Source organism: Mesoplodon mirus (genome assembly GCF_964341445.2).
Source record: "Mesoplodon mirus genome assembly, chromosome: 8".
NCBI lineage: Eukaryota > Metazoa > Chordata > Mammalia > Artiodactyla > Ziphiidae > Mesoplodon > Mesoplodon mirus.
Genome location: NC_138984.1, coordinates 72,426,102 through 72,438,761, shown reverse-complemented (window position 1 = coordinate 72,438,761; position 12,660 = coordinate 72,426,102). Strand labels below are relative to the sequence as shown.

The 12,660-nt window shown below is 36.2% G+C and overlaps 1 protein-coding gene across 3 annotated transcripts in view; it reads right to left on the bottom strand.

Moving 5' to 3' along the window:
* Positions 1–12,660, bottom strand: part of GPD2 (glycerol-3-phosphate dehydrogenase 2) — a 157,221-nt gene that overhangs the window by 53,787 nt on the left and 90,774 nt on the right. For all 3 annotated transcript variants that reach the window (XM_082631151.1, XM_082631150.1, XM_082631149.1), the window contains exon 6: positions 11,623–11,786. In XM_082631151.1, the coding sequence (XP_082487277.1) occupies positions 11,623–11,786 (164 nt within the window). The remainder of the gene's footprint in view (positions 1–11,622; positions 11,787–12,660) is intronic.

Sequence of the window (12,660 nt, the reverse complement as noted above, 5' to 3'; positions counted from 1 at the left end):
GTTATACAAGTTGTGTGGGAAGTCAGTTGTGTGTTTTTGTGTGTGTATTTAATGTGCAAAGCTGAGTTTGTTTTAAAGTAAGTGGTTGTGTGGTTCATATCTTCTGTGGGTGGATATAACGATCTAAGGAGTGTTTTAATAATGTAAAGTGTGATATGAATAAGTATTAATAGTAATAATGAAACCAGTTTGAAATTCACATTCTAAAATAGTGGTTTATTTGGCACCAGAGAATATAATCTATCAAGGTTTCATTTATAAGAACTATGTACCAACGCCTTTTGTCAGTTTTTCCATATTACATTACCAGGGCTTGGTTGTAGAATTTCTAGTTGAAACTAACATAGGGGAGTTTTAATTGAAGAGATTTTTTATTACTGCTATTTCTTGTGAGGGTAGATACCAGCCTGGCCTTCTGTTACACTAAGAAAGCCGCTGTGTGTCATGTGCAGAGCAATTAAAAATGGATTTGACTCTTGTTTTTCTCTCTCTTTCTTTCTTTTTCTAAACGTTCATCCGTGCAAAGACTCTTGAACTCCTTGAAAGAATTCTAGAAAACATGCTAGAGTGGGTAGATCAGTGGGTACCTGGAGACTGCGCCGATAGATCCGTGAGGCGTTACATTGTCATACAATAAAGTAGCAAGAAAAACAGCTCCTGAAGACCAATCACTATACCTTTTTAATTTCATATTTATTTCCCCATATTCTAATGGTAATTATTTCCTTCTCCCTTTCTTTCCAAAAATGATCTAAGAGACTATATTTCTGAAGGAGAACTTCTTTGAGACAACTGTACTGGATAGTTACTTTAAGCTTCGATATGCAGTTCATTTAAAAATTTCTTGGGACTCTGTTTTCCCAATGTCTCTAAAACAAAAGTAGAAAATCCCTCAAACTTTTAAGTCTTAACTGTAAACTGCGATTAATGTTTCATTTCTAAAATTTTTAAATTCACCAGTAATATAAAGAATATAAAAATAAAATGTTACTAAGAAGTGTATAATTTCATGTATTGGTATAAAACAGATCCATCTATTTATTTTTTTTTTTTTTTTGCGGTACGCGAGCCTCTCACTGTTGTGGCCTCTCCCGTTGTGGAGCACAGGCTCCGGATGCACAGGCTCAGCGGCCATGGCTCACGGGCCCAGCCGCTCCATGGCATGTGGGATCTTCCCGGACCGGGGCACGAACCCATGTCCCCTGCATCGGCAGGCGGACTCTCAACCACTGAGCCACCAGGGAAGCCCAGATCCATCTATTTAAAAGACTATAATTAACATGAATATTTAGTCTGAAGATTGGCTTTCGACACAAGCAGATGATATGTACTAGCTTTTTAGCAAGTTTAAACAAATCAGAGAATAATGACAATAATAGCATTTGAGACTCACAGCCTAATTTTAATCTCCCTATACAGGTAAAACTAGTAGATATGCCATTGTTTTGTGGTGTCCAAAGAAAGAAAATAAAATTTCATTTTCACTTATAAAAAGAAAAATAACTTAAAAATATGGTTTATTGATGGCTAAGGCTGTGACAATACATATATTTTGATCTAAGCAGCTAACATGACTATAAAATTTAACTCTATGAAATTTGGTTCCTGGATCTCTTTTTAAATTCAACTTTTCAAAACTTTGTGGCTCCTTATGTTACTAAGGAATGAAATACCCATTATATTAGGTGAAAAGAGCAAGGTATTACTATTACCTAAGAAATGGAAGGGGGAGCAAATTAAAGTGTACATAAAATATACACATATGCATACGCATGCACACACAATGAAAGGATATGCCAAAATTCTATTTTTTAAAATGTTATCTTAAGGAAAAAGAGGACATGTGGTGGAGTGAACAGGGAGAGAAGCTAGCCTTATTTGAATAGTCTTTGTTTTCATTTTGACTTTGAAGCCCTGTATTTTACACAAATTTTTTTTAAAAAGCACAGCTTTAAAAAGGTAAAGATCTAAAGCAAAATTTAAATGATTTTATGTACTGAGTTGATGGCATAACCACACTGATAGACATTATGAAAAGTAGCTTTAAAAGACAGTAATTTATCTATATATTCCCATTGGCATATACTCTAAGAACAATAATAACAACAACAAAAAACTTAAACTGGTTTCAGTAATAATATTTTTGGAGGTATGATTGATGAGATTAAATAAAAGCCATGTACTCATGAATTTAAAGTATAATTATGTCTAAGAATTCATCATATTTTTCTTCTTTAAGCAAAAAACTTTTCTTAACTCTTTCTACAGAAAAACCTAGAAATGACCAATCAGTAGCAATGAACATCCATAGCAAATAGATTATGGTCTCATTACCGTTCCCCACAGGAAGGAGTCAAAGCTTATTGGAGAAATGGCTGCTTCCAGGTCTAGGTCAGGAAAGTTACAAGATTAACCTAGAATATCTTGTCATAGCAGATAGCACAGAAGTCATCATAGACCATTAACAGCTTATCAAAAATGCTCAGGAGGGCTTCCCTGGTGGCGCAGTGGTTGAGAGTCTGCCTGCCGATGCAGGGAACACGGGTTCGTGCCCTGGTCAGGGAAGATCCCACATGCCGCGGAGCGGCTGGGCCTATGAGCCATGGCCACTGAGCCTGCGCGTCCGGAGCTTGTGCTCCGCAACGGGAGGGGCCACAACAGTGAGAGGCCCCCGTACCGCAAAAAAAAAAAAAAAAAAGGCTCAGAAACCAACTTGAGAAGGTGCCCATGGGCCAGAAAAGAGTAGTTTGAACATCAGTAACTCTAATAGACTGACACATATCAAATATATTTAAAATCATGAGTTTAACTGATAATCAAACAAATCTCAACACATTTGGAGGATAACAGAAAACTAACTCATTATTATTGAAAACTAGCATATAAATGGAAAGAATCCAGCATTTATCCAGATTTTACACAAAAATGTACCTCAAGGTAGGCAAAGAGTCGATACAGGGAAATTATAACTATTCCAACTAATAAATGAAGTTGGAATGACAGAGTTAGAAAAGTACCATTTTCTAATGACATACTGAAATTGATCTAGGCAATAATTATGACTGATTAAAAATAAAGAGGCAAGAAGACTTGTGATAGAAATTCACACCACCACCTATAAAATATTTTTGACAAAACAATTTGATCCAGCCTCCTTGTAACTTATCACTAAAGATGTCCCACCTCCTCCCCTTCCAATAAACGATGCTTCCTATTTTTCTTGCTTTTGTAATGTCCTGTCTCTTAAATCTGGGATGCCCCTGTGATTCACTTTAATTAACAGAATGTGGTAGAAATGACATTGTGTGACTTTCAAGGCTAGGTCAGAAGAAGCCTTGCATTTGAGACTTGGTGTCTTGGTACTCATTGGGGTAAGCCAGGCACCACATAAGAAGTCTATGTAAAAGTCCAACCCAGCTGTGTGGAAAAGCCACAGTGAGAGAGAGATGCAAGACCAGCCCCCAGCTATTCCAGCCTTCTCAGCCCAGGAGCCAGACATGTAGGTAAGACAGCTTTCAGAAGACTCCAGCTTCAGCCACCAACTCACTGCAACCACAGGAGAGATCCCAGGTGAGAAACACCCAGCTAACCCCATCCATCCTCAAGACTCTGAGAGAGTCCATTGATGTTTTAAGCCACTAAGTTTGGGTGTTGTTTCTTTTGCAGCAACAGATTAACAGGACAAGCCTAACATGTACAGGAAATACAGGGGAACTGTCAAACAAAACCATGAGGAAACAAGGGAAGGGATGGGAAACCTATTATAAAAAGAATGAATTGGTATATATAAACCTTAACTAGGATTTTGTTTGTTTTATGGGTTTATTTTTTAATCAGGAGCAAATTAAGGTAATGACACTATAGTTGACATGTGATCATGACCAGGTATTTGACCTTAAGGAATTATTGTTAAACATTTTAAGTGTGGTTGTATTTTAAACAAAGTTCTTAACTTTAAAGATACAGACCAAAATATTCATGGATGAAATATTTGTTATCTGGGGGCTGGAGGGTAGCAAATAGGAATATAGATGAAATTAAGCCATGAGTTTATGTGTTGAAACTGGAAGTTCATTTTATTATTCTCATTACTTCTGCATATGTCTTGGTAAAAATGCATATACTTTGTTGAACTATCAATATTTGGCTATTTTTTGTTAAAGCATATAATGGACTTAAAACCTAATGCTAGCTGAAAGAAGCCATGATGTTATAATCTTTATTTGGTAAAGTTTTTTTTTTTTTAGCCAAGGAAAAAAATTACTTTCACATCTCCACATGTCCAAAATATTGATCTAGATATTTAACTTTGCTTCCCCTTCTCCTGGGAAATAGGGATCATGATATCTCATTCCAGTGTATATGCTGAGTTTGATCAACTAAGACAATTTATGGGAAAAAAATGTTCTGAAAACCATACTCTGCTACACAAATGCAAAACATTATCCGTAGTAAGAATCACGTGTTTGGCCCAATATTGGGAATATATGCAGTGAACTCTCTCAAAACCTGAAAGCTAAGAACTCTGTCCTTAATGCATTTGGCCCTAATACCAGGCACAGTGCTTAGAAAATGGAAATTCCATAAAGATTATTTGGATGAAGGCATAAACTGGAGGAAAGAGGGCATGGAAATTTTGGATGCACTTGCTTTTGCCTTTGATCCTGCATCTTTTTAAAAAGGGTCAACTGAGCAACAAGAGTGTGAGAGGTAAGTATCTTACTATGAACGCACCAGAACTATTTGTTCAAACACCATATACACTACATACCCTTCTACTGGTGAATTTTAGCACTGTTTTTAAGCTTTTATATGCAGGGTACAATGTGAATTACTATCTCATACGCTACACCTGATCAAATCTACTTTTGTGTGCTTTTGATTTTCTTAAAAAAAAACACTAAATATAAGAGAATAAAAGCCTGGTATTTAACACATGCTGGTCAAGTGAGCAATAAACAATTGCAAACTTTCCTAGAGGCTATTTTGCCCTGTCTCATCATCAGGAAGCTAAAGCATATGTTGGATGTTAGCCTGGATGGACACAAATGTGTCCTATTTATTCAAGGTTTCCTTTGAAGCCACAATTTATAAGTTTTGTTTCTTAGGGGTACATGTCAAACTTCATTTAGCATTCGTTGGTATCCAGATACACTGAATAGCAAAAAGGCAGCATTCGGGGGTAAAATATATGCCTGCTATATGAGCAATAATGTCAGTTTCATTTATGTAACTCACAGAAAACAAGAGGAGAAATACAATGGAAAAGCTGACAGTAGGAAATCAAGATAAAAATTATTCACTTAATTTATAAGTGTAAAACTGCATATGGACAGGGAAAATACTAAAACAAATAGGTTTTAAATCATGTCTAAGAAGTGGATAATTTTAGAGGAAGTTCTTTTAAAATGTGCTCTTTAACCCTTAAATTTCAAATATTATACACTTATGTGAAGCATGTTTGTATGCACAATATTTTCCTTTTTCCTGAGAATGTTTTGCAAATTTTCTGGAAGAATCTGCAAATTTTAAATATACAAGGGACATTTGTGGAACCGATGCTTCGCTTTAGAACATTTTTGTGAAAAGTTGAAGTCTGATGGTCGATACAATATGCATAAAATTGACCCAGATAAAACAATTAAAATTTAAATAATTTTATACTTATAAAGTTATTTTACATTTATTATTCATTTGAAGCTCAAAACACTACATGAGCAAAACATTATAAGCCTAAATTCATAGATGTGTAATGTGGCTCAAAACTCAATAAAATTTGCAATCCTAAGTCATCTACCTCCATATTATTGACTGCTACCACTACACTACGGTACTCTGGAAAGCAGTTTCCAAGTATGACTGGGATGCTTACAACTGTGAGACAAGTTATCATGCCACTTTCAACATATCTTTCCTAAGACTGAACTCAGGATGAGTTCAGCTTAGCTTAGTTCATTCACTTTCAATGCTCTATTTTACTCCATTATGAGAATACACTATAGGTTACTTATTCATCTCTTGATAGATATTTGAATTATTTCCCTTTTTGAAGTTATTCCCAGTGCTGCTATAAACTTTTTGTACATATCTCCTGGTTGCCACACATAAGAGTTCTCTGGGACATAGACTTAAAATGATGATAAATTACTAACCCAGTGGTTCAAAAAAGAAAAATCAAGTTGAGTATTACAAAAGTAGAGTAAATGTCAGCATATAACTCCAATATGGTTATTTATTTATAAATTACTTACCTGTACTATTGTACTTATAGACCTTTAAACCATATGTAAAAACAGAATTTGCTAGAAACAGGTCTAAGGGAAAGTTCTCATATGTTCTTCCTACCCCCAGTGGATGGTCTTGTGCAACCCGGGAGGCTGTTCACACAACCACTTTAGAATCACCATAACAACCCCACAAGAACTGCATTAAGAAGCACAGAGACAAACTTGCATAATGGTACTGCTGTTTTGTTTGTAAATCCACACTATTCAGTTATGTATTCAATCGATTTCTGTTCTGAAGAAATTAATGTGTCTGTCCAAATTTAAAGTAGATAACACCCAATTATAGTTCAACAATTGTGTTTGCAAATAATGTAAATGAGGATTAAAGGCACCATCTTTAGATTTGACTTATGTTCCAAGAACTCAATGGAAAAACAAAAATGAAAACATAAGACTAAAAAAAAAAAAAGTCACCTTTGTGTTATTGGGTAATTGATTTTTTTTTAAGCTTTCAAAGTAGATAAAATCAACACCTTAAAAGACTTGTCTCTAACCCAGGCTTTCTTTTATTGACATATATGATTGTGGGTGCATGCCTAGAGGAATAATAGTTTGTCCCTAACAAAAGAGTCTGGATTCCACAATATGCCTTTTGCCAGAGGCCTCATTCCCCAAAGCTCACAGCTAACTGCATCTCCTGCTGTACCTGTAACAATTTAATTGTATAAGTCAGCCTAGTCAAGCATCTCCAGCTCATGACTGGGAGACATGAAATTCATTGTCATTATTGTCCCTGTCATTTTGGATCATTATATCCTGCTGCAGAATTTTCCTCACTTCAGTGCATTTTTACCTCCAGGAGCCAGGGATTATAGCTGAGGTTGGAGGGGGGGGCGAGGGCAGGACCATGAGCTGCATTTACCTCAGGGGAGCCAGAGATTAAATTGGCTTTGCTCTCTCACGAGCTGAATTCATCTATTTGTATGCTGTGAGTTTTAGGTTGGAATAAACATGAATATTCTAGTGAAACCTGGGCTTTAATTCCCCCTTTGAAACATGGCTGTAACCAACTTCTATTTACACTAGGAAAGCCAATGTAATTTCTCGTAGGTTGCTATTTTCATATGTGCATAAGGAATACTTAAGGGCATCATCGGGTTCGAAATAACAGACATCTCTCTCTGTCACCGCCTGGACTCTCAGAAGGAAGAATTTAAAGCTGTAATTTTGTCCTCCAGTTTCATCTTACAGAAGCTTAATGGGGGTATCTAATGGTTTTAAATATTTAATGATTTTTAATTATATCTCATTTTCTGTGCACTGGATTGGATGACTGAGGTCCAACTAGAATGGCACCAAAGATCTCTGGGAGCAGGGAGATTGAAGTAAAGTTGACGGAGGAAGACCAAGTAAGTTCCTGAGGAAACTGGCTCACCCTCCACAGCTGGCTCACATAACCTCACAGCCTGCCAAGTCACCCGAGCCTGTCGTGCCTTAAATACTTTTTGCTGACGTGGGAGAGTTGCACCAGTCACAACACTCTCTACGTGGAGACCCCCTGATCAGTGGTAATGGCCACGGACAGGGTCCAGCTGGTGGATCTTTGGTAGGATATGGAGAGGAGCAGAGAGGAAACACTAGGACATGTCTCAGGCAGAAAACCAGTGAGGCGACTATATTGCTTTCTCTAACAGAATATAAAAAGAAAAAATAACCTAGTGTGTCACTTCCTATCCCAACTTTCACTTCAAATGGATCTTACTGAGAAATTTGACATTTACTTTGTCTATACTGAAAAAGATGGTAGTTATTCCTCCACATATGTGAGTTTGTTTCTCAGAGTTTAACAGAATATGGCAATGGATCATACCTATGCCAAGCACAGAAGTGCTATTATAATTACTACATTTAAAAGTATGTGGTCAAAGACATAAACTTCTAGTTATAAGATAAATAAGTCCTGGGGATGTAATGTACGACATAGTGACTATAGCTAATAATACTGTATGGCATATTTGAAAGTTGCTAAGAAATCTTAAAACCCTCATCATATGAAAAAGAAGTTTGTAATGATGTATGGTGATAGATGTTAACTAGACTTCTGGTGGTGATCATTTGGCAATATACAAATATTGAATCATTATGTTGTATACCCGAAACCAACATAATGTTATATGTAAATTATCCCTCAATAAAAAAAAAGAGAAAAAGAAAAAAAAATGTATGTGGAATTTATCTTATTCCCTTTGTGGACTTTGGTGGAGGAAAAGACTTTGCCTTAATCCTATGCAATGATCATCACTATTTTTTTTAGCATCAACTGTTTACATGAATAATTAAGAAAAAATTTTTGACCTTTGTACATTTTGTACTTCAGAGGGAATATCTTACAGACCTAACATCTCAGTTTTGAAAGAATCTTAAAGATGGACTCAGTCACTGGTCCCTCCATGTTAATGGTGATGTTTAGTAGTCTGTCTGACTATATTTTCACACCATTATTTTTTCATTTTTCACTGGTACTGAAGTAACTGTGTGATGGATAACTAATCAGAGCTGTTAATTGGCAAAATTTCTTGTAGATTTTAAAAGTTCATTTAGTTACTTCTGCCACTTTTTCATTATGATCAAGATCCTCCCAAGGTGGGAGTTATAAAAATTATTATTTCTGTTCACTTTAAAATGGTTAAATTTATGTTATGTAAATTTCACCTCAATAAATTATTTTTTTAAGTTAAAAAAAGTTATTTCGTGTAGCCCAAATGCATTTTGAAGTCATCTGGGAGACTGTTACTACATTCTCATAATGATTATTTAAGAAGAAGAGTATTTGTTGCTGTTGTTGTTGTTAAGAAATGTTTATCTTATAAATTACAACGTTTAGACTTCAATTGCAATGGTATATGCTTAGGAAGTATTTTTTCCTCTCTGAAATACTTTGGTAGCAGGATAATAATGTTATTTTTCTGGTTGAAGGGTTAGTCATCCCATCCTTTCTGTGAGCACATATTTATTACATTTAATTCCTTTACTATATGCTCCTTTCTACCTTATTTCTATATTGGTATTTAATTTGTTCATCACATCATTAGCTTTAACAAGAGTTGCCCTATCTGTGAATACAGCTGTGAAACCATAGAACTACACTGTTTCACATTGTTGTTTTGTCTTGCCTCAGGCATGACATAGTTGGACCTGCATCATTTCAGAACAAGATTAAAAAAGAAATTATTTCCAGTGACTAGAATTATTTTTACTTTTTCAAGACTTGGGTTTCACAATCAATTTTCGAATATCAATTTGAAATTATTTTAAATAATAATTTTTAACTTTTCAATAATCCTTGCTAAACTCATAATTTTGCAACCTGTAACAAACTATAAAAGCCAATTCTAGATAAAAGAAATTCTTCTTCCTCTTGATTCTAATAGGATAGTGTTTCTCCTGCAGTATGTGACATAGATTTCCCTTGGTTTCTCCATGTAGAATTGTTAAGAATCTATAATTCATAAGAATATCAAACCAACATAACACAGATGGCACAAATTCAGACATGACATCCACTAATATTCCTCTCAAGGAAGTTCAGATATGCACAAGCTAAAAAAACAAAAGTAACAAATAAAAGTAGTTTGCGTTCAATATATCACATGGTAGAGAAAATGGCCAAGTTCTTGAGAGAGTTTGCAAGGGAGGGATTCAAACTAAGAGACAAAGGGCACAAACACTTTCATATCAGGATGGGCAGGGGGCCATTTGCAGAATGCCTTTTTATTCCTCCTGAGTCAAAAACCTCTTTAATATAATCACCCAACAAACTACAGTGGATTAACATTAAGGGTCTGAGGCAGAGAAAGAATATTCACAGTTAAGATTGTCCCTTAACATGTAGGCTCAATCAGGGGCACCAAAAAAGTAGTTAAGTGCCCCCCACCCCGTGGTGTTCAGATGCTGGAAGGCACTGTAAACTGTGAATTTTCTAGCTTTTAATGTTTGTCTAAGACCCTTGACATTTTTCTAATATTGTTGCTCCTAACACATCTTCTTGGGTTTATCCCCGTTGCCCCATCTGCACGTACACATTTTGCTTTCATATACGAAAGCCTGAAAGACAGCTAAATTGATTCAGAAACCTAACACTGAGAAGAAGAAAAAAAGGTAGGGGTAGTCTTAAGGATATCCCATATTATGAAGTATAAATATCAAAGTCTCCTGGAAAAACAAAAATATTTCTTCATGTTAAGAGTTTAGATATCTAACACTAAATACAAAAGATCACATAGTAGGGGTAAAAAAACCTCACTGACCCTATAGGGTCTTTGTGCCACAAAATTCTAAGACTTTTTTTTTTTTTTTTTTTTTTTTGCGGTATGCGGGCCTCTCACTGTTGTGGCCTCCCCCGTTGCGGAGCACAGGCTCCGGACGCGCAGGCCCAGCGGCCATGGCTCACGGGCCCAGCCGCTCCGCGGCATATGGGATCCTCCCAGACCGGGGCACGAACCCGTATCCCCTGCATCGGCAGGCGGACTCTCAACCACTGCGCCACCAGGGAGGCCCTCTAAGACTTTTTGACCATGTATAATTATCTGTGTCCAGCTATTTCTTTATAAATAGACATCCTTGGACTACTTTCAAATTCCATTCACCCTTTAAAACTATAGCAAAACTTCACAAATGGCTTTTCCTGTGTTGTTTTGTATTGTACTGTGGTCCATCTGGAGATATATTAAGTGGTTAGTTCCTTCAAATAAAAGTGTACAAAATTGTATTGTCCACACACACACACACACACACAAACACAAAGAATCAACATTGAACATGTGGCAAATGGGTACTAGATAATGTCACTGTTAGAAAACATCTAACTACAATAAAATAAGCATTAAAAACTGAGGGACTGGTTTAACAGATGCAATGTTCATCTCCCTTCTCACATAAATTCTATGTTCAAGAATTGTGCCCTGTGCAAAATACAAACATGTCAATTTCAGCCCAGGGGGCATTTTTCTCTAGGTTTATAACCCCTTGAAAATAGAGGTTTCATCTAGAAAACCTAACAGATCCTCAGCTGCTTTCAACATTATAATATATTCATAAGGCAAGTGTTCACTGGCAAACATAACAAATTAAATGGCATGAAGGTGGTGTCCAAATACACAATGATGGAAAATGGACCAAACCAACCATGAGATACAAAGTTGAAATCAAAGAAGAAAAGGAATATACAAACTCAAGCAATATTAAAAGCAAAACACTATGTGGAGTGTGTGCATGTATGTTTGTGTGTTGTGTAAGATTAACATTAATTAGGATGCAAAACTGTCTCGTTAAGAATATGCTGTAAGGGTCATGAGTGGGAGAAAAGTATCTTGTAAAAATAAAAAAAATCACATACCATCATAGTAGACAATTGCTCCTACCAGTTTATCCTTCTGGAGCATTGGGAAATGCTCAAGGGCTCTTGATTTGCTGAGGATATAACTGCTTTTCAGGCAATTACTTCCAGCAACCAGATCATACAGCTTAATTCCTACCCAGTAGTAAGGTAACTGCCACCACCTACAGCATAAATAGGGGAAAAGGTTTCTTTAGAAACAGAGTATAACATTATAGAATGTCGCTTTAAGATACAAGACACTTTTTATTAAGAAAAGCAAAGTATACCTAGAAGTGACTGCAAAAGAAACAAGAGAAGTGCCTGCCTGTTCTGACACCAGCCCAGCTGAATTATAAAAGTAAATGAATCATCTCTAAGGCAGTGGTTCTGGACCTGACTGCATATTAGATTTTCTGGGGAGCATCAAAAATAAATATAGATGCCTGGGCCTCGTGTTTCTAGGGATCAATTTAACTAGACTAGGGCAAAGATCAGAGTGACTCTAATGTACACCCAGGGTAGAGAATCATTGGCTTAAGATGTCCTAAGAAATCTATGACAAAATATAGACAAAAATTATAAAATCTGCTTCCAGGCCCCACAAGACTCATGCAGCTAGCAGAGTTGCATAATTCTGTATTTCCTACAACCTGTATTCCATCTTAAGTCAACTTGATGGATAGCTCTAACCACATTCAGAAAATTGGGTTTAATAATTTTTGATTATTTGACACCTCCAAACCAAATTTCAGTTTTGGTTAACTAGGAAATTTAAAATGACACAGAATGGCTTAGGGTTTGGAGTTGATATATGTCAGTTCAGATTTTGCAGCAGGATTCTTTCTGGCTCTGCATTTTAGTCTGCAAATGACCCTCTTATGATCCCCAGTGCAAATGTAGTTGCTCCTGTATATACTCTCAGAAACTGGAGTCAAAAACTACTAATTATAAGTGCAGGACACAGCCTCCTTTGCCTTCAAGAGCTAGCCCTTAGAGGTGGGTCAGCAGAGAGTAATCTAGGAAAAGTCACACTTTTTAAAATGCAACAAAGGAAAA